At 44.0% G+C, this 24,070-nt stretch overlaps 1 protein-coding gene across 5 annotated transcripts in view; it reads right to left on the reverse strand.

Moving 5' to 3' along the window:
• fgd4a (FYVE, RhoGEF and PH domain containing 4a) overlaps positions 1 to 24,070 on the reverse strand; it is a 48,132-nt gene that overhangs the window by 20,034 nt on the left and 4,028 nt on the right. For 3 of the 5 annotated variants that reach the window (XM_062390703.1, XM_062390702.1, XM_062390706.1), the window contains exon 2: positions 283 to 366. In XM_062390703.1, the coding sequence (XP_062246687.1) occupies positions 283 to 366 (84 nt within the window). Of the gene's footprint in view, positions 1 to 282; positions 367 to 4,905; positions 5,092 to 22,592; positions 22,730 to 24,070 lie in introns of those variants that run through there. The other 2 variants (XM_062390704.1, XM_062390705.1) reach the window with 2 other exon arrangements.

Genomic DNA, 24,070 nt, shown 5'->3' on the forward strand with positions numbered 1-24,070 from the left:
CCTGCTGTGAATTCAAGGTGTTGACTGACTTGTTACAAAGTTTTGCATCTTAACGATACCACATCTTACATGTTGCAAGGGGAGGACAAACAAAAGTGGACGACACCAGTACCAGCAAAAGGAAACCAAGGTATATAAACAACCCCCACACAACTATGAGATGTGAGATGCTGCAGACTATTTTCAAAGCAGATACACTGAGACTGAAAGATAATAAATAGGTGCATGGGGAAAGAGGGGGGATGGAAAATGAGGTAGAGTGAGATTTTTAGAGTTTCTTACCTCTGGAGTGTTCGATCTTCACGGCCACACACGCCTCCTCGTCAGCGTTCTTCGACTGGAAACACGCAGCTTTCCCTTTCCTCGCTGCAACACAACACAAGGCTCACTGTTATTGTTGTGTAGTGCGAGCACACTGGAGAACAGGAGGCTATTTAAATACTCAACCCGCATCTGAGGCAACTTCAAGCAATTTGAGGCAAGCCCATGTTTTATTTAAGAGGGGCTCCAACTCGGGAGGAGATGAAAATGAAGATGGTGGAGTGAGTCGTAGGATAACTCCCCCCCCCCCGATGTTATGATAGACTGCTGGAGATCATCAAAGCCACCGGAGCTGTAGCTCCAGTAGCTGCATTTATCCATATAAGGTGTAAACTTGTGTTTGTTTTGTGCGTTTGAGAATGAAAAGGAAAAACACATCCGTCCCTCGAGGGAGCGGGACCCTAATTAGTCTGTGATTTGTGGGGCATCGTCTGTGGGGAGAGCGAAGCCTCTTTCAACGCAGCCGTTTCATATGCACATAAAAGATTAAAGAGAAGTTAACAGCTATGATGGGCTCACATGAGTATTAGTGAGACACACAAACAAAACACACACGAGACACAATTAAAAAGGCGGGTGCACACACAAACACCAACCTGTGCTCTCACAGCCTGATCTAATATTGTGCATGAAAGCTGCACGTTGTCTTTCAGCCACATGTGCAAGCGACGCGCTGCACAACACAACAGCTGCACAAATTAAAGTTGAGCTAATTAAATTTGAGTTGACTCACTTCGGCTTTATCCCTGTAAAGTAAAGTGCCGGTAATGACAATGAAGTGACACAACAACACTCCCAACGGCAAAAGGCTTATTTCATTCTCTTTTATTAAATTTTTTTTCCCGAAGGGTTATTTTGTTTCATTAGAAAAAAGAAAATCAACTCACACCGGATTATTAAAGCAGCTAAATGAAAGAGCAAATATTTAATTTACATTACTTCTCCTCAGTTTAACTTTTAAACAGTTCAGTTTTATGCTTTTTCGAGTTGTTATTAACAATATTCTATGTTCAAATTAACTGTCAAAATGCACTTATATGTATCTATTAGAAGAACTGCCATGAACTTTAATACAAATGTTTTTGTAGATGAATCTTGTGAGTTATATTTTCTTCCCTTGTGTGTCAGGCCGTTATCAGACATGGACGTTTCTCATTGTCAGAAGACACCAGGAGACGTCAGAGACAGACGCCTTCACAACAACAGGACAAAGTCAGGAAGGATCAGGTGGGGGGGGGGGGGCACTGGGTTGAGCAGTAGGAGACATGATGTATAAAGTCAGTTGTCGAAATCACGTGTTTTTCTTCACAGCACATCGACAACGACATTTGAGTGGACATCTTCTAAACGTACGGCTTCTCTTTTTCATCCTGTCTTTTTGTTCCTTTCAGTTTAGCGTCTGTCACGAGTCATAAACATCAGCAACATGTCCACTGGTTCGCAATGAATAATTAACCATGAGTGTCTCCAGTGGCGGAGCTTGATTTTATGATTGATTAAACAACACAAACTAAGCTAACAGAGTAGTTTATATATCAGGTATTTATTAAAGGTTCAGTGTGTAAGACTTAGTGACATCTAGTGGTCGATTTGCATGTTGCAGCTGAACACCCCTCACCTCACCCTCCCCTCCTAAACATGACAGAGGACCAGTGGCGGCCTTCAGTTGTCATAAAAAACTTGAAAGGTCTTTAGTTTGTCCAGTTTGAGCTACTGTAAAAAAAACATGGCAGCCTCCGTAGAGAGGACCTGCTCCTGATGTAGATATAAAGTCTAAATGTGTAAATATAATGTATGTAAATATGTAAAGGCCCAGTCTAGGGTGAAGGAAACCAAAATTTATACAATTTAGATCAAACACATTAATAAAAACATCACCACACCCTGGTATTAATGTGTCCAAGCTTCTTAAATTACAGTCACTATTTGAACAAGGACACATTTACATGAAATGTTCAATGATGTGTGTTTTTCCCCGGAGCTACAAAGATGAACAAACAATGAATAGCCTCAAAGAAAAACAGCGGCTTGTAATCTGACAGATCTTTGTCGCAAAATGTTTGTTAAACTGTCCGTCCACGCGTCAACAAACGTTCTACACAAAAAGTGTTTATCCACAATATCTGAGGCCGACATAATGGTGAGTGGATAATGCCACGCAACGGAAAAGTGGACTCAGCGTGGGGCCGAGCAAGAGGAGGTACCCGGTGTGTGTTTGTGTGTGCGTGTGTGTGTGTTAGTGTGTGTGTGTGTGTGTGTGTATGTGTGAGAGAGTAAAGGGGGGGGGGGGGGGGGGGGTTATAATATCCTGGCTCAGGGATTAAAGGAGGGTTTTCTCCACCCACCATCTGGACTCCTCATGACAGGCCTGCCTGCTGTTCAAACACACACACACACACACGCACACACGTACACATGGACAGGCACACACACACACACGCACATAAACTTACTTTACAGTTCATAAGTTTTAGCACAATCTGTTATATATAAGTTTCTCTATTCAGAGCATGAATGATAAGCAGCTTATCAAAAGCCTTACGTACATATCAGACAGTTTTCTATTGAGGGAACTACCAGCGGTCACGTGATCACAGCCATCACACACCTATTGTCTCCTGAGGTACGTGTTACCATGACAGTACTGAAAACACACACACACACACACACACACACACACACACACACACACACCACTCTGTCAGACCATACGTGACAACATCCATAAAGCATGTAAAGGTGGAGCGAATGGGCTTGTGAGATTGAGAGAGAGAGTAAGAAGGAGAGGGAGAGTTGACTGACCTGACCCTAAACTTCCTCTTCCTGTCTGTCAACTTCCTGTTTTTCATATTCTCCAGTTTTTTAATCTGGAAGTCTTAGACTCTCATGAGAAGAGTCTCAAACCGCGGCCGACGGAGAAGCTGTGAGAAACCACACTGCACGTGTCCACATGCAAATAGTGGACGCTGGTTATCGGTTTGGGGAAGTGAAGTGAGGCGCAGGCCACAACAACATCTGAATAGTGACAATGAGACTGAAAGGGTCATATCTGACACTGTGGTGCCTCTGCAGCACGTTCGATTCCTGCCCCTTTGCTGCGTATCTTTCCCGCTCACCCCCCCTCCCCATTACACAACAACAAGGAAAAAAAAGAAAGCATGTGAGAGAAATTGAGCGATTGAAAGTCAATGTTTCTCCCATCGTTGTCCGTGTCTCTTGCCAGTTAGCTGTCAGTTACAGTAAACACACACGCTGCACATACACTATAAAGCTGAGGGTATTAGAGGATGGTTGTGTCAGTTCATATTTATATTCAACACAACCTGATAACTTGGGAGTGTTTGCCTTTGGGCTTCAGTTTATCATAGACACACCCTAAAGAAGGTTGCAAACTTTCCAGCGATCACAATCGAGGTAAAAACAACACATGATATTTCCACCATCATAAACTGGTGTTTTCAGTTTTATTTATACCGAGCTGTATTGACAGGGGCTGATGAATCCACAGTGGGGGAGTTTCCTCGTGTTATCTGCCCACGTCACACAGTTAATGATCTGTGACTGTTATCAGATCTTCAGACCTCTGCAGGTAGTAAGAGATGCAGACTTGAGCCCGCCTGCTGATTTATACGTATCGTCATTTTCCTATAAATCCACCATAAATCCAGTATCAGTCGAGGAGTGTGATCAACTTTGTATCCCATAATTCAATCTACCAGCTGCTGCTTTTCACTTTAACCAGCTCGACAGCAACGGGAAGACCACTTTCACTTTTCACATTATAAAACATGGACAGGGGATGGAAATATTACAACACGACACCAATCAGATCATAAATAAAAGCTTCCTCCCCGGCACAAAGGGCATGGAGGTGTACGTCATGAAACTATCGGATCTCTACAAACAAAATATGTAAGATATGTTGAAGATTTACATTCTTCAGCAGGAACCAATGAAAGATAAGTAATCGAAACTAAAAAACTGAATGAATTGAATAAAATAAGCATGAAATCACCAAAATCTGGAAATATCTCTCAAGCCTGCGCAGTTAAGAACTTTTGCTATTATCACATATTTGAAGTTTCTACGCGGATTGAACAAACCCTTGTCTATTTCGAGCAAAAGCTAATTCCCCCTGTCAAAGGCAAGGCAGTAGAGTACAGATACGATTTTCAGTCTAAATCACAATGTTTTTTTAATTTAATTTCATAAACGGTACTTGAACGTGTCACTGAGGTATAAAAATAGCATTTTCACAGCACGAGTCAGGAGCAGTGGTGTGTGCTCAGACAGACGCGCCGCATGGTTAGGATTTTTTTAAGGTGACTGCTCCCTCACTGATGGATACACTTGTCTAGCGGCAAGTGTGCCTGTGTGTTTGTGTGAGTGTGTGTGTGTGTGTGTGTGTGTATGTGTGTGTGGTTTCCTGAGGTAAAACCAGGGCCACCTCCAATGTTTTCTTTTTTCTCAGCGGTGCACCAACTCACCTCTGCACTGAAACCAAAACATAGTGAATTCTCTTGTTGTTTCTTTTTTTTTTTTTTGCGGAGCAGCGCTGGCGTTTAAAACAAAAGACAACAGTACCTGTGAGCACTCCTCTCCAGTACAGGCCCGTCCTGTCACACACCCGGTACTTCTCCATCACCTCAACCCCCTTCAACTCAGTTGTATCCGCAGGAACACGGGGACATTACACTCCTCTCGTCAAGCGTCCCTGTCCTCTGGTTGCTTCATGTCTGTATCTGCTCACAGAACCCGCTAAACTATGTGTCAGTGTACAAACCGGTTCCCTGGAAACCAGAGCCAACAGGTGAGGGAGGGAGGAGCGAGGAGGGAGGAGCGAAGAGGGAGGAGGGAGGAGCGAAGAGGGAGGAGGGGGGAGCGAAGAGGGAGGAGGGGGGAGGGAGAAGTCGCCTTTCACTTTTTAACCATTTCCATAATAATGCCAGTGCTCAAGGACAAAGTCACCCCGAGGTGGGGGAAGAGGAGAGGGAATAAAGGAGAGGGAGGAACAATGTAAATCGATGCTGAGTAAAGGTGAAGAAAGGAGGGATGTGTTTTGAGGAAGGAGGAAAAGAGAAATATACAAATCAACCAACTGCACAGTTAATATTTGACTATCTGCACTACTGATAAAACTTTAATTATCTACCAAGCCAAGCCTCTTATAAAACACATTGTTTAATACAATGAACCAAATCATGTTTTACTCTGGTGCATCCAAACTCTATCTGCCTGTGTAAAAACCCCAAACCCCCAATATCAACCTCATCTGAATCCTGATGACCCACAACAGAGAATGTGAAATTAGAAATGCCAGAATCACAGCGGGGGGTCGACACTTATCGTCCTATAATGATGTGAAATAGATACCATAGAATATATGAAAAAGGGCCCGTGTCTGCCCTTAAGGACACAAGAATGCAAAGTAACATCATTTGCATGTCTGCCCCAGATTGAGATAACCACCATTCAAACGTAACTCATAAATAATGGAAATGTCAGAATGCATTAATATGCCGAGTCACACCCCTTTAATCACAGAGAGGCTCAGGCCGGTGATGATGTGTGTGTGTGTCCGTCTGAACGTTTTCAGGCCTGACACCGGAGATTGGCTGCTGAATGAGACCAGATGCGTCCGTCTCCTTTCTGCCTCTCCTGTCCTGTCCGTCCTTAATGGACAATCACAGAAGAGTTATGGTTTACTACCACAAACATAATAGAGTGGAAATTAAAAGGCCATGTGACGCCTTTATGTGACCAGACGAGACCCCGCGTCTCCGAACACGGACATAAGTAGAGTTCAGCGTGACAATTCAATCCTGTGATGAATTCCCTTTACGGATAATGAGACAATCAGCAAAGTATTTACAGCATATTTGTGGTGACCCCATGCGGAGCCTCTCGTCTGTCCACCAATCATTCTCCTTTTATTGGAGCCAAAACGATACAAGCTCTAAGGCTGAAGCCAAATGAATATTACGGGGTAAAAGATTTCCAATACAAGATATATGTTATTGTTAATAACCAAGAAATGTAATTGAGGCTCGATATGTTACAATCTAACCATTAACTATTATAATAAACTTAGTTTGGTCTCCACCACGTTCTCCAGCTCAAGTTTAGGCTTAAAAAGACTTAAAAGACTTTAGACTTAAAAATTGTTGAAGGTTTCTTAGACGCTCTTAGAGTTTAAAGGAAGAGTAGAATGATTCTTTGAGCAACAGTGATAAGTCACTTCAGATCTCTGGATACTTCCTCTGGATACTTTTACTTTTCCAGGCTACGAAAAAACACTAAAAACAATTGAGAAAATCAATTTATGGCTATCACTATAAAATGCCCTGTGTTGATTAACTGCATGTGCACTTAGTTCTTACAGAATTTGAGCTGACTGCATTGAGCCTGTGTTACAAAGCAAATTAGCCTGCTCCAGATATCTTCAGTTTCAGCTACAAAACGACCTGCACTCTTTTCTCCTCCTTGTTAAACATGTTCCTCTCATCTTTGTGCGGACGCTGTCATGTGGCCTCACCGTTTCCCAGCATCCTCCCTGCAGAGCCCCAGCATGCGAAGATAAGCTCTTAGCATGATCTGAACACTAGCTCCCCGACCCATGTCTAATGAGGGCAGCCCCCCCCCCTCCCCCCGTTAAACACTTCCTGTCTGTACTTCACAGAGGACACGGAGAAAAAAAGAAGAGGGCACGAGACAGATTGCTGTTTCTTGGTTGTCACTGCGAGGGATAATAATCCTCCAGAGTACAACGGCATCAGAGGTTTGTTTGCTGTGGACCGTGAGGTTCCACAAGAGACCTCAGCAGGAAACCGTGAGTTGATAAAAGCAGAGGTTAGAGGAAGTGATGAGCGAAGAGATAGTGGACGCTTCGATCTCTGGTCACTGAGAAAGACATCGATTGTTGGAGTGAGAGTTTGTGATTACATCAACTGGCAACAGTCATCTTCTCTCTCTATCTCTCACACTTCCCCCCCTTCACTATGACCCTTTTCATTCCTCTAGTCTTTTCTTCATCGCCTTCCTTCTCCGCCACCTCCCCCCATCTCCTCCCCCCCTGTGACCTGCCCCGGCTACACCTCGGAAAACAGATCCCAGCTGCTGGGCAGGCGATCCCAAATGTGTCAATCAATATCCTGTGTGCTCAATCGCCTCGTGTGACCGGGCCCCAGCAGACCCATCTGTCATCAAATGAACAGCAGCCGGCTTATTCATCGCTCTTTAACAATTAGACTTAATAAAACGGATTTGAAATGTCTCATAAATAAGACACTAAGATGTTAGTGTAAAATCTGTGAAGTCGAACTAGAGAGCCCCCCCCCCCCCCCCCCCCCCCCCGGAGGGTATTTCTTCCCACAATGAAGTCATGTTTCCGTTCGATGTCTGTGGCGAGCAAATATTTACAAAAATAACCTTTTGAATTTCCATCAGTTCAGCAAATTTAAATGACTTCCTGAAGTGAAGATACAGCTCCAGCTCCAAAAAACAACCCCCCATGAGAAGTTCTCCCAAACTGATGTCTTGGTGTTATCCAGTTTCTGGCTACAAGTCACTCCACCGGCTGACAAAATATTCCGAGGCCCTGAGTTAGAAGCAGAGAGCCACAACAGACGCCTTGTGCACAGGAGGACAGGGCATGACATTTGTGAAAGGACATAGCAGACGGATGTGTTGCCGGCAACATTTCAGAGATTGTTACGCAATGAATCGTTTTGCAAAAGCGACTATATCAAAACTGTTTCACTGTTTACCCGGAAAATAAAGTAAAAAACTGTGACACAAGGGGACCAAGAAAATACAGGAGCACAATGCTGCCTTCAAGTGTTCACCATGTCCACCAGGACAAGGTTTCAGACATTTTTCTACAATTTCTTATTCCAAAGTCCATGTGTGGAAACTACTGACATACTAGATTGACGTTAGCAACTCTGTTCTGCTCTTTATTCCATGCTACCATACAAATGTGGACCACTTCAGGCAATGACACAGTACTTCTGACCTTCTTGTGGCCCGGACTAAATGGATGGGAGTCTAAATTGACCTAAATGTGGCCCAAATATCCCAAAACAAATATGGGCCTTTCTTGGCAAACATGTGGTGCTAAAGGCCCGGTGTAATCAGGTGTAATCTGGATGTTAAATGGTGAATGTGACCCAAATAGCACAAAACAAATCCGGGCCACCTTTGGTTGATATGCAACATTGTTACGGCCAAAAGAACTGTGCAATGTTTGGTAAATTTGGAGAAGTTCAAACTGTTGCATTTACCAAACACGTTGGTAACACCCATAGACCCTTTCTGTGCTGCTAGTTATGTAAGAGATACGATTTTCCTTGTAACACCTGTATTCCTCGTCTTGTTAAGACTACATCTCAAAACCAGGACACTATCACATCTGAATTCTCACATGAATGGGATAAAAGGTTATAATGTGCGTTCAAAGCAAGTCATGTTAGCTTGGTTAGCTACAGTAGTGGATGTGATAGTTTGAATTGAGGAATTAATTAATTCTTCATTCTGATCCGTCCTCAATGTCTCTTTGTTTATCTCCGATTGATCCCCGCGCACTGAAAACAGCAGAGACGCATCAATACTAAAGAGATTTGACTCGATGCATTATGAATGAAGTAAACATCAAACAGCGTGGGTGAACACTTGTGTTTCATTGTGCTCAGGATGAATGAGCTCTTCTGACTGGAGCCCATATCCTCGGCGCAGAGCTGGAATGCACAGAACGACCCTGCGATCCTGAAGGCAACCCTGCAGGCCGAGCCCACAGCCGATGCCGGTGCACTAATGAGGCCGAAAGAGAAAAGGGGGGCCTGATCTAAACTTCCTGTTCGGCTCCTGACGCTTCGGCTAAAATCACTTCCTCTCTTACTCATTTCTGACGTCTCGTTTGTAAAAGTATGCCTCTTCTGCACACTTCACAGTGCACATAACCTCAGTCAGCTGCTTTTCTGTTCATCTGCATGTGCACACACATACATACACACACACACAAACACACACACACACACACACATCCTGTACGCAGCACTTAAATCTCACACGTCCTGGCGGAATAAAGTGTCAAACTGCATCAGCATTTCTGGTCTGTTTCATGCAGAGGCTCAGCACAAAGATAAACTGAGAGGACAAGAAGACAAGATGATCGGCCGCCACAGACGCTGCCGGTGAGACCAGAGCCAGACCATGACACAGCATTTTTTACTTTAAAGCAACACGAAAAAGAGGAGGAAGCGAAATACCCATGAGAATAAACTGAGGCTACATGAGTATTGGTTGTGAAAAGGCTGTTAACTGTCCTTCCTCCTTTCAGCTTCTCTTTGGTAACGACTACCATCACGTACGTGGCCCCCTGCTGCCTCCATGACCGGCTCCCTTCCCTTTCTGGTTATTTCTCAAATTTCCACTTAATTAAGCAGCACAAGCTGAAAGCAGAGACGAGAGGAATGTGAAAGTAGAGGAAGAGGAAGCATAGAATCGACATATGCCTTTGCACACTGATCCATCCGAACATCCACCAGGGTCCAGGGTCAGATCCTTCAATCTCAATGCCACACTGACCCCCCCCCCCCCTTACTGATTCATATTTGAGCCTCAGGAGCATCTCAGATATGAATGAGGCTCATAACCTCTATTTGTTTTCATCTGAGCTGTTGGATTTGCAGGGACTTCCTTGAGTCTGGAGGAATCTCTCTCTCCCTCTCTCTCACACACACACATAGACACACAAACACACAGACAAACACACATTGCCTCAAAATGCAACACAAGCAGCGAGATGTGATAACACCTCAGCCGATGCCTTTAAGAGCAGACGATAGAAAAATATACTGCTGCAGATAAAGGTAATGGTTTCAGCTGCAGAGATTGTTATGGCCCAATGAGTTACAGTGAGTGCACCCGGCAGGGAGACGTGGTGCAGATATTGTGCACGAAGAAAATTTATTGTCTTTTATGTTTCCTGGTAACGAAAAGATTATAACTGCAGCACTTCGGAATAAGATTTACTTTTCTCTGTGGACATTAGGAATCAGCAGCGACTACCAGCAGCTGGGATTATGGACCATCAGGGGATCGGTGATGACAAGGTGACTTAAATCTGTTTTGTTTGCACAAAGTTCAGCAACAGCCACAGAATAAACACACATAGTGTCTCAAGATATACACACACAAACACACACACACACGTATAATTTTCTCATAGCACACTGTGGACAGCTGAGGCAGATTACTCCAAATCACTGCAAATAGAGTTAACTGAGACCCACAGCAGCAGCCTCCACATGCCTGTGTGTGTGTGTGTGAGATTGTGTGAGTGAGTGTGTGTGTGTGTGTGTGTGTGTGGATATCTTGAGACAGCCTGCAGCTGAGAGGCTCAGTCAACAACGGCTTAAAGGAAATTAATAGACCCCAGCAGCCAATACAGCTCCCACTGCTTACACACAAACACACGCACACACACCTACAAACACACAAGCACACACAACCACTGCTACTTGACTACAGTACCTGCGAGACAATCACATGCAGTGATGGGATCTAGGGTTTGGCGTCTCTGATACTCCTCCCTTTGTTAAGCATCACTCTGAACAGACGATGAGCCTCTGTCTGTGCATGTGTGTGTGTGTGTGTGTGTGTGTTTGTGTGTGGGTGGGTGTGTGTGTGCGTGTGTGTGGTGTGTGTGTGTGTGTGCAGAAAAGCAGAACAGCATTTCAGTCTCTCTGTGGTCATGAACCACCCACATCTCGGTCTGAGCCCAACGCCCAACCACTGCGTCCGTGCGCATGGTGCCAATGGGTTTGTAAGAAGAGAGAGAGAGAGAGAGAAGCACTAACCTGAGTGTCCTGTGCAGGAGATTAAATTCCACGCTGCTAGACTGAAGCGAAAGGACCTCTCCCTCCTGTCCCCCTCTCTCTCTCTCTCTCTCTCTCTCACTCCTCCCTCTCTGTCGCTCTGCTGCTCGCACCGGCAGGTTCAGGCTTGTGTTGAACCGGTGCCTCGCTGCATTGGTTGCATCCTCCCTTCCTTCCCTCTCTCTCGCTCTCTCTCTCTCTCTCACACACGCACACTCACACACACTTGGACGCCCAGTGACAGCCTGACTCGCCCTTTCACTCAATCTCCCCTTATTTTGTGATGCCCCTCTCCTTTCTCTCTATAAGGCGGGTGAAGATAACCACATTCCAGCGGAGATTGGGGCATACGGCGGGGGAGCGACACTCGGCCACAGAGTAAAGCCCCCTCTGTGTGTGTGTGTTTGTGTGCGTATACGTATGCATGTGTGTGTGTGTGTGTGTTGCAAAGGACAATCAATCCCATTGTGTCGGATGAGGGGAGGGCCAGCGAGAGGGGGTGAAGCCAATGGCCGCACTCATCTGCTGTCCCCGCTGCTGCTGCTGCTGCTGGTGGCTATAGCAGATATAGGTGCAGAGCGTGACACAATACAACCCCCACCTCTAGAAAGAGAAGGGTGGAGCAGGGTGGAGGGGTGGAGGGGTGGCACGTAGAGAAAGAGAGAGAGATGATGAAGAACTGATCTGTCCGTCAGAGAGGAGAGGACTGGAAGTGGAGGCACCATGTACACTGGGGGAAGTGGAAGTAAGGAGGCCACCCACTCTTTTCCCATGACAACCAGATCGGTCGCTACACCCCCCGAGATCTATGAGGAATATTCACAGAGAATGCAAATGTGTCTCCATGATACGATGCAGACAGTAGAGATGAACGTTGAGTCTAAATGTAAACCGAGACAAGTCCGAGTCAATTAGATCTCGAGCCCAAATAGGCAAAGAAGTCTTATTTGCAGTTAAAAAGCTCAAATCACATCCAGGTACTAAGACCTGCAGCCAATTAAGTATGTTTTTATATTTAATAGTTTTAACTCTTTTCCTATTTCAGTCTTTTTTTTTCTCCCTGGAATTAAAACATGCTGCCGATGTAATGATTCCAGATGCAGCCTCAGATTGCCTGAGTGCTGATGTACATGTTAGAGCAGCCGGTCGGATAATCATCTTTGCTCTGCTGATGGAAACCCGACCAGTGTGAGCTTGTTGTCATGCTTCAGCTTAAAGCTCTGCAGGATTTTGCAAACCTGCAGACTCTTTGCCTTCCACATGTGAAGAACGCAGCAGGAGCCTCTTAAAATCCCATTATTCCTGAGTAGGACTTTAATAAAAAGATCCTTGAATCTTTGAATTTGAATCAGATGCGTTCATAACAACAGCAAGAATCAGAACGTGACGTATAAAGTCTGCTGCAGAAATCACAGTTTCGCTTCCGTCACGTGTTAGACATGTCATAGACACACCCGATCTCTCCCTGTGACATTTTCCTGCTGTTTTCTCACATGCAGGCTTCTGGAACTTTTTCTGAAAATATCCCTGAGAGGCTGAAAGGAAAAAAATCTGTAGAATGTCTGGACTGACTCGGACATTTGCGTTCTTTCATACAGTCCCTCCGGATTATTTCAAGATAATGCCTGGAGGTCAGTGCTTGTATGAAAGCAGCAATTGTCTAATCTATTGTATATCAGACTTGACCTGGACAAAATGTGAGACAGGACCCCCCCCTCCCCACCCGGACTCACACCACCGGACTATAAAAGCTTTTCCCCCTAGGCCATAAGACAATTCACTAAATAATGAAAACCATCCTGTGCAATGCAACAACCATAAATCTGTGCAATATTAAGTATTCAACCTTCACTACATCACACATATATATTTCAAATATCTGCTCCTTTATGTGCATACAAGTATTCTTATTTTATTCTTGTTCTGTAATTGCATACGAGTATTAGTTATTATTGTAATATTACTGTATTTACTGTCTTTATCATTAAACTGACCACCTATGTTTTCTTAGTTTTTTTGCTAATGGAGTTTTCCTGCAAATGTTTTTCACTCCTTTGTATTGTATGAATAATGTGGCAAATAATAATAATCTTGATTTTTGAATCTTCATGTCTTAGTTTAAAAGTCTCAAGTCGAGTCAACGGGAAATCAAACATCAGCAATCAAGTTCAATTCAAGACTTAAGATCAGGTCTAAAATCCCTAGCTCCTGTAAAAGCCTCTGAAACATCAAAAAACTTTTTTCCAAGCTTTGTGTTGTTTTTTCACATTTTGGGGTTCGGGACGTTTTAATGAGCCCAGTTGTCTTAGAAACTTCTCAGTGTTTAACTGAAGTGAAATTATAAACTATCAAAATGCACCCTATGCATGTAGATGAGTCGTCTTCCTCTCAGCCCACTGTCAGAACCGTGCTGATCAGCTGACGGCAGCGTGGACAGATCTGTGCTGTGGTTGGCTGAGCAGCCTGAAGTGTTGACATGGTGAGAAAGTGGTTGCTGTTTGTCCTCCAAGTGTAAAAGCTGTCTGTGAAAAGGACCTAGAGGCACAAAGAGACCTGACAGTGACACAGAGAAGTGTTGTGTTATCTCAACTTGTGTGAGGACACATGCTTCTGGTAGAATGTGAAGCAAATCCACAACCAAGTCAAACCACGGACACTCAGCCAGAGAGGGGACAAACACATGAACAGAATTTAAATGTCATCTTTAAACGTTTTAAATGTTTAACGTCTACCCAGACTGACTCGGACCGTCTCCTGCTGCGTTCTGCTTCTTTGAAAGACAAAGTTTGGAAAATGTCTGGAGCAGATTTTCTGAAATCGGCTTCACTCCGTCCATCTCTTCACTAATTCAAACTGGCAGCCATCACAGGCCTGACCTCCTTTCTTTCTCCTGCAACCATCTTTTCATCCTTTTAACATCAGCTTTCTGAACCGCTTCTTCCTCACTGACCTCCTCCTCTTCCTCCTCCTCCCTCCATCTTCATCTCACTTCTCAATTTCAAATTTTTCCCTACAGCCGGCTACAGTAATTTTCTCTATAATAGATTTATTGTTCAACTTTTAGAATCACTACAAGACATGGACACCCATCAAAATGAAATCCTTCCAGCTCACATCCGACACCCACACACCGACACCCCGACACACCGACACACACACACACACACACACACACACACACACACACACACACACACACACACACACACACACACACACACACACACACACACACACACACACACACACACACACACACACACACACACACACACACACACACTCACACTCACACTCACTGTATGAGTGTGTGCAGGCCTCATTACACTGTAATTAGTGACCGGAAGGCAGAGCAAGCAATAACTATAACCAGACCTCACCACCAGATGTATGTGCCTACAAGTGTGTGTGTGCATGTGTGTCTGTGTGTGTGTGTGTGCATGTGTGTCTGTGTGTGTGTGTGTGTGTGTGTGTGTGTGTGTGTGTGTCTGTGTGAAAACCATGTGCAGGACATCAGGGTGCGACATGTGCTCTGTTCCTTCCTGACCATGCACTGCAGAACCATTACCACCAGCATGGCACACGCACACGCACACACACACACATACACACACACACACACACACTTAAAGCACACACAGACACACAGAGGTGAAGGGTCCATACTCTGAGTTCACTTTGCTGGACTCATAAAACCGCAGCAGTTAAAACATCCGCCAGTAATGAGCAACAGGAGAGTAGAGAAGAGGCAGGAGATTCTCTTTGCTGGATTTAGTTTCCCTGATAGAAGACAAGGTCGAAAGGTCACGACTTCAGGCACAGCTGTTGCCACATTGGTGACGAGATGACAGCTGAGAAAACATTAAGTAGAATATACGACAAATTTTGACTTAAGATCCTGTCCATCAACCCCTTTGTAGAGCAGGGATCAGTCAGACTGGTAGAGGATGTTTAATCTGGTCCAGGATCTGTTGTTCAGACTCAGTCAGTCATCTGCTGCTGCGTTCTTCACGTGCAAAAGGCAGATTTTGGAAACGGAGTTCTTGTCTGAAAACCACTTCCGAGGAGAATGGAATCGTAAGGGGTTGAACATTTGAATAAATCAAACCTCTTCTACGAGCCAATATGCCCATTGATTCTTATCGTCCTATTGTTTCCATGGTGACACTGTCCTGTATTGTTGGTTTTCAGACTGGGAGTAATGGGCCTGTTTACATATTCACAGAACAATATTCAATTTGCCGGAGTGAGCTCGCAGGCACAGATCCAGATATTAACCGTCAGGCAGACGTGTGAAAAACACCTGAAATCCCTGGATCTTTGAACTGGGCGCGCACACACACACACACACACACACACAAGCAGTGAAACGAATGCAGACAGAGACGCTCCAAATACACTTGGAATGAGAAATGCTATCAAACACACGGCTCGCTGGCAGATAAGCCCGTCCTCTCTGTTTTGCAGCGGATCAATCTGCCGTCACACGCTGCTGCTGTCACTGTGACTTAAAGAATCCTCCCGAGTCGCTCCACACGCTCCCTTTAAACCCGCTCGGTTGGTATCCCTTCAAAATTCATGAGGTAATGAAGAACATCGTGTAAAGCAGCCGTGTCGGACGTTTCCCTGCACCTTCTTTCTGCCGGCGTCAGACTCTCCCTTTCACAGTCGGGTGACCATGAAGCTCTCACAGGCCTCGACTCGTCCTCACGCCTCAGAGAGGGAGGATGGGCCGGCTCCAGACGGGAAGGTTACCGACTGTCTGAACTCACATTCTTGAGTAAAAAAGGAAAAAATGGAGCCACTCAGGCTTCGAGGGACAGAACTCACGAATAAAACTCACAGATGTTGAAAGTATGATTGAATTTATACATTTAGTCCATAGTTTATTTAAATGTTTCTTAAATCTAATGAAGAATAATCCTTACAATTTCAATAGGGCCCCACTGTCTGTCATTGCCTGTCAGTGCTCGGGCCCCAGTTAGTAGTTAGTAGTTGCCATTTTCTACCAGAAATTGAGGCAATCTACACAAATTATACCATTATCAGACAATTTTAGGCAATTTAAATATCCTAAACATGGATTAGCCAATTAAACCATCCATTGTTATTATGAATAACTGAAAATATGATGAAATAAATGCCTTTTCCAACTTAAAATGAACTAAACACAGTATTCACTCCTATTGTAGCTGATGTGATGATATTTTAAATGATCTGCAGTTTTATAATAGAAATATTGATTAGTTCTCTCATAAATAAATTACCTCCCAGGTCATTTATTTTCTTCAGCAAAGGGTCTTAAAACCACGGGACACAGTTCAAGTGGGATCAGAAGCAGCCGAGTGAGTCTGGCCGCCACAGGCAGGAAATGCTCCGATGGATCGTATCACAGGGAAGTTACAGATAACATTTTTTTCATTTTTTTAGATTATCAAATGAAAACCTGAGCTCGTCATAACAGCAGCTCAGTGTGAGAGATATTTAAAAACCTCTCCCTGAAGAGACCTTCTCTTCTGTTTGACTGCAGAATGAAGAACTCATCAACATTGTCACACTCTGAGCTTTTTCAGTGTTTCTCATCCAGATCAGTTATGAGTCAACAAAAAGGAGAAGCGCCGATATAATTCAATTAAATATAATTGATCCAGTTGCCGCTCAATCCTGAATAACTGCATCACAAATGGGCTTTTAAAAAATCTTATATAACCTCACTGCTCTATATGTGCATATATTTCCCTTCTTTCTGTCCTTGTCTTCTTTATGCCTCACTACCTTCCACCCACACACACACTATCACACACATACACACACACACACACACATACACACTGCCCATGCACATTACACTTTTCCCACCTCCTTGCTGCCACAGCTGTTGTCACCCTTACCATTTTCCCTGTCTCTCTATCACGTCCACCGACCACTCATCACTCCGTTGCTCTGATCCACCTCTCTCTCCACCCTCGTCTCATTCTTCTCGTCTTTGGCCTGAGAGGAGGTGTGTGTGTGTGTGTGTGTGTGTGTGTGTGTGTGTGTGTGGTTGTGGGCCCTTACCCACCACATCTCTATATGCATAGAACTGCGGGCCTCCCACCCACACACACACACACATCATTAATTAAACCCACATCACTTAGAATGTGTGCACGCGTGCATGTTTGCCCGCACAATCACACAGACACACATGCACACACACAAACACAAACACACATTCACACACGTGGCATGCACAAACTGCAATTCAGCCCTCGCTGTTTTCATTGACTCCCTCCTCCTCCCGGTGCACCACCCACATTATGAAGGTCAGTGATGAGTGATGGGTATTGTCTGCAGACGCACACGTTTACAGACACAAACGCACACAGGAACAAAAGCTGCAAAGAAGCAGCAGACAAGGTACACAAATGTTCTGTCGCTATAACACAACAAAGCACATCTGTCGGGGGGGCATGGCAGGCACCGGGTCGACATCTGCCCCCCCGCGTCCCTGGTACACACACACATACCACAACCACATCCCTGCAGCCAGTCTGCCCCTAAAAAAAACAACAACCTCCTAAAATCGATGCTGAGTGTGCAGAGTTTCATAACAGATAATAACCCGGCCCCGACAATCACATCTACGTAGACACCGAATCGATTAAACAATTAGTTTAGTGCGAGCGTTTGAAAAGCATCTCAGTGCCAAAAGATTAATTATCCACCGTATCTTTCTCATCATTCCTCAGAGTAAACACGGGGAATAAATCCCACGTTAATCCACTCTGAATTAACAGTACGGGGGTTTAAAGGGATCACTGAGGGCGATGATACTGCAGCATCTTCACGTCTGAGTGCATCAGTAGCAGGAATCAAGTTCAGGTACTTTTTTTAATGACGTTAAAATAAGAAGGTTTACAAAGGGAAGAAAAAACGTATTAACTGGATTATTTGACATGTTGTATTGATATTTGGCAAAATTATCTTTGTTCTATTTTCAATACTGTGCACACTGTGTAAAAGTACTGTGTGAGTACTTTACATTTTTCCGGCCACTGGCAGAACGTTCCCACCTTTCCACTCTGTCTGCTTGGATCACGCAGATCACGTCGCGGCAAAAACAGGATCGACCACTTTCCCCTTCGACATGATTTAACGCTCTCACATCTCAAATCACATCACGGCAGACTGAGCTGATTCTGACTGATGAGCAACGTGGGAAGTTCTTCATATTTCCTCCACTTCATTATACCACCGTGACACGGAGGTAAATAACTCCGAAGATTGGCTGGATTCCATTTGGCTGCTTTAGGTTCTGGGTATCTGAGTTATTCGTGCTGACTCGTGACTTACTGGAACACACCAACAGAAACAGCCATTGTTTTGTCATTATTGACACCAGTGGTTTTTCCTGTATGACTAAGTACAGCATCACTGTTCTGATTGGCAAAGCCCCCAATTGGTCACAGTCAGAATTGCATGTTATAGATGGAAACGTCAATGGCCTGCAGTTATGTATTGTGCTATTCTTGCCTGAGTGACCACTCAAAGTCACAATCACCCATTCACATTGATTCATTCATCTATATCCAGCCCCTTTTCAGCACTGGGGAAAATGTATGGATGCAGACTGGAGGAGCCGGGGATCGAACCACCGACTTTCTTGTAAGAGGACGACCCACTCTACCTCATGAGCCTCAGCAGTTCCATCACTGCTGGTGTTGGAAATGTTGACTGTACATAGAGTTAGTAAATATTTCCTTGTGTATAAATACGCCCTCAGCAGAAGTTTCCCCTGTTTACGTGTTATAAAAATGAAATAAACTGCATGATCAGATATCTCAAGTGAATCTCTGTGGTGAATACACGTCTCAGGGAGTGTGTGTGTGTGTCTGTGTGAGTGAGCACACACACACCTCCTGTCACTCTATAGGGAGAGAGAGAGAGTGCAATAACATAAATAGCCCCAGAGAAAAACAGGTGAAGATAAATAAAAAAAGAAGAATGCTGTCTTCCAGGAAGCACTGACACACGCAGAAGAGGCTGAGAACCACAGCAGCAAAAGTGAAAAATAAAAAGCAGAACTAAATTTAGCTCAGCATCTTCATCCGTCTACACGACTTTCGATTTGCCTCCACACAGACACTCTCTTATCTACTAAGAACATACCGTGCTGTTAACGTTCCATAAACCTGAAGCTTGAGATTCATTAGCGTCATAGGGAACACACAAGGAAGTAACAGGGGAAATGAATAGGTAACAACGCCAACACAAACCAGTCCAGCCTCTCAAGGCCAAGGTGTTGATTACAACATGCAACTAGAACGGTTCCCAGTGGATCTCGTAACTCCACCAAGGCCCAACGGTCGCCTTGTGAAACCAGTAGATACAGATATTTATTTGGATCTGCAGAAAAATGCACAAAATCCTAAACATCAGCTTCCCAAACAGGATAGAAATTTTTCATCAAGATCCATGAATTATTCTTTATCAACGAAAAACTCTTTGATCTGCAAAATGTAATGGGTTCACATCCTTCCACCAGGTTTCGTGGTTATTCTTCCAGTTTTTATAATCCTGCAAACTAACAGACAGACAAAGCAAACGCAGATGAAACCTAACCACCTCGGCGGAGGTAATAAAAATGGCGAGTGAAGCAGATGTGTGCACAGTCCGACTAGAAATGGGGGTAATAATGAAAAGCCCTGTTCTGAGAGGGTTGCGAGAGGAGAAATGAAAAATGCCCTCTATTCCTGCGTATCCAAATGTGCAGTGCATTTTAAAAAAAAAGGTCAATAATATTGTTTATTTATAATAAAAACAAAACTGTCTGACTGTTTTATACTTCCACGGATCTTAGGCAACTACTATAGAAAGTATGGCATTTCCAAAATGCAAAGGGTCTATCCTTTTGGGAGCAAGACTGTGCTTTCTGCATTTGTCAGTTTTCTGTTTCCATCAGTTTGGTGGGTGTCGCCACAATCAGCAGTTATGTGTATATAAACCCCACCTTATTAAAAAGGAAGTCTGAACAATGGATTCTCAAGTTCTCTATGCAGCAGCTGCTGTTTTGGTGTTTGAAGGTGTTAGAGGCAGATATTCCAGACGGTAAAAACACATTTTGAAGAATTAATGTGTTTAAAACCACGTCATCTACCTCTGAGATTTCATCCACAAGAAGCTTGCATCTCGACAGTGTTCGACAGAAGCAAAAACATTTATATTAAAATAAACATTTTGCTGCAGTTTGTCAGATCTGAACGCAGAACAGGCCGAGTGCTCCCTGTGACTCCGCCCACAGAACCGTTACAGGAAGTCAGCTCACCTGCAGAACCCTTTCAGGAAATAGAAAAACACCTGAGGCCTCATGCTTCAAATGTTTGGACTGTGGACAAGAACATGTGAGTTTGACCTTGTCTGATATTTTGTGAGTGAACGTGTTTGATTCATACTTTGGGTAATTGAGTTGATATTTAAGTAAAAGCTTTTACTTTAGTGAATCTAGAGTTCGTTCTTAGTTTGACCTTTGTTGGTTGTTCCTTTTAATGTAAGATGTCTGTATACGGGCTGATTTTATATTGTATGTCATCTTTCTGTTGTTAGAAAACTTTCCAAACTATTTCCAAACAAAACAGTGGATTGGAAACCTTGAATCTAATTAAGTGGATTTTCTCCTGGAGCCAGATAATCGCAGGTGTAATAATATTCAGCTTAATTATTCACCTTAAAATACAGAATGTGTGACATAAAAACGCTATTGATAGTAATTTATATGCAATACAGGAGTTACTTTATCCACTAATGCAATATTTGATGAGGCCAATACATTCTTTTCAACATTAATTACTTTGCATTTGAAAAATAACCTTACCAGCGCTCCCTGGTGGCAATTACTTGTTATTGATAATGTGACATAAAGTGAATGCTGATGACTGACCTATATATTCCTGCAACAAGCTAATATTAAACAATTATCAGTAATACTACATAAATATATACCATTTGTCAATATCACCTTGCTATCATCATTGCTGATTATCAATTAAAGAAACTATTAATCCTCAATATTAACTGTAAGATTTCTTAAAGGAACAGTTCCCCCTTAAAATCTAAAGTGTTTCATCTGTTGTCGTTAGGACCAAGGAAAACTGTCAAACTCCTCACAAACTCTTTGCTTCCCCCTGCAAGGCTCCAGTACAAATACACAGAGTACACACACTGATGCCAGCATGTTGTGTTACTGCTGCTTGTGTCACCCTCTCCCACGTTGAAACAATGAGCTCGGTGAAAGAACTCGGACTCACTGCTGTTCCCAGCCTTTTCCTTCCTGCCAGTGAGAATGAAAGCAGAAAGCCTTGCACTGTTCCCCCCCCCCCCCTCCTCTGCTGTTAAATCAGGGTGATTCACCCCTGCTCACCAACAACACACACTAACACACACACAAACACACACTACACCCGAAGAAAGGTGCATGGTTGAGGGGTTGTGGAGTAACAACACACACATACACTTGCCCATTACGTTTCATATGGATACACACAACTCGGAGGCAGTTGGATAACAGGACTGGGGATTTTGCCAAAAGGCCAGAGTGGTTGGACGAGGGTCTTAAGAGGGGGAACTGGTTCCCAGGGCTCTTAGAACAAAACTGTCTTTTTTCCATCAGGGTGGATTTAAATGTCCCCTCACACTCTGCTGTAAATAGCTCCCCAGCAGCAGGCCGGTCCACATAGAGGTCAGTGCTGCGGCTCAGTGAATCAAAACACACACACTCTGCGTATACGTTGGTTCTGGTTAACAATCGACTACTAACGCAACCTCTAATAAACTAGAGCGACTCTCAGTAGAGCACTTACATCAAACAACTCCCCACAAAATGCACACACTCATAGATATCAGAACATCTTATTTTCCTGGATCTGGATTTGCAACAACATTTTATGAGATCTTCAATGATGAGAACCACATCCGTCCACCAAGTTCTGTTGTGATCCGTCAAATAGTTGTTGCGTAATCTTGCTCACAAACAAACAAACAAACAAACCAGCCAACAGGGGTGGAAACATAACCTCCTTGGCAGAAGATTTACATATGCACACGGCAAAGAGGAGGAACACTTAAAAGAAGATTCACTGTAGTTCTCTGCAGCTTCTTTCAGAAACCACATGGTCCGAGGGAACATCGGATCAACATCAGCAGAATGAAAGGTTAATGGGGAACCGTGGGAGAGCAGCAAGATGATGACATTAGAAAATGGATCCTGCTCACAGGGTAGAAAATAATGGATTTAGCAGAATGCCAGTCAAACAAGGACAACGCAGCAGCAGGGATGCATGAAGTTTTAATGTTAATGAAAGAAGAATCACAGTCAATGTCAAAATAATATAAAATGATGGAGTCTCCAAATCTTACCAAAGCAGCAGAGCAGACACGTCTTTGAGTTTTTACCTTTCCGGCCCCAAAACCAGTATTTACGCCGTCGTTTCATTGTCAGTCCAGTGTCTTTTTATAATGTTTTAATAAAAGGAAAACAGTAGTGAAACTCAAGCTTTCCACCTAACACAGATATATATATTCAACTAGCTACCGGGTTCATCCTCACTGTGTTGTCCAGCCTGTAAGAATCACCTACCAGAGGCAGCGTGTCTCAGGCGGCACCTCCGGTAACGGGCAGCCAGGCAGTCCATGCTGTGTCCAGACCTCTGGTGTGCCACAAGATGAAGTCAAGGAAAATAAAACTAGGGCTACTGTTCACTTTCTCAAACTTGGAGTAAAAATACACCTCTGTTCCTTCCTTCCTTCCTTCCTTGCTTCTTCCACCTCATCCAGGGAACAAAGGCACAGAGGAGCCCCCCCGCCGGTCAGATCTCCTGCTCGAGAGAAGAGACACGGCACTCAGGAGAAAGACGAGTCATCCAACCACCTTCACATCTTTTCTGTCCTCTTGCAGACGGGATGTCCACAATTTCGCAAAAGGTGGGCAACAAGTTGGTTCACGCAAACCGCTCCACGTCTTCCTCTCTGTAAGGTTACTTCCTCAAAGCTTCCCTCGGTGTCCACGTCTGTATTCTGCTTGTCTTACCTCAGACTGGAGGTGTGGGTCAGGTACAGTAGCTTTCTGGGAAACGACCTGACGATGGCGGTCAGGAGAGGGGAAACGCTGCAGGCAGGAAGCAGCGGCTGGGGCATGGAAGGAGAAAGGAGAGTTTCCTGTCCCAGACACAGCCGACGTGCAGGCTGCCGTGGACGGGTTGTGTTGGGACCGACTCAGACTGACAGGATTAATGATTTTAAAACTCTTAAGGTTCAGAGTTAAGATAAAAAAAGTGATTTGCAGTAAATTCAAAATTCGATCAGAGAACAATATGTTCTTGAAGAGACACAGACACACACACACACACACACACACACACTTACCAATATGTTGTGTCAGCAGACTTCATTCTTGCACACATCTGAACAAAGTTGTTCATCTCTTAGCTTCCTATGTGTGTGTGTCTGTGCTTTTGTACAGCTATCCTTGTGAGGACCAGTTTGAGTTGATTACCCACGGAGTGAGGACATTTTGGGAAAGTGAGGACATTTTGGACCGGTCTTCACTTTGTGTCCCCCCCCTCTGATGGACTGTTTGGGGGTTTAGACTTGGTATTAGGGTTAGAATTAGGAATGTGTGTGTGTGTTTGTGTGTTGTCGGTCAAAGGGTGTCTTGCTCATGTTGTGGGGACAGTAACATTATGGGGACCTGTCTTCCTGATGGGAACAAAAAGTCCACATAACATAAATCATTAAAGTTGAAGGTAAAGACATGTTTTAAGGTTAGGAATTCAATGTTAGTCAATGACGTAAATTAAATTGTTAAGAGCTTATGGAATAAAATCTTGCTTTACATA

Source organism: Platichthys flesus, chromosome 6 (genome assembly GCF_949316205.1).
Source record: "Platichthys flesus chromosome 6, fPlaFle2.1, whole genome shotgun sequence".
Taxonomy (NCBI): Eukaryota; Metazoa; Chordata; class Actinopteri; order Pleuronectiformes; family Pleuronectidae; genus Platichthys; species Platichthys flesus.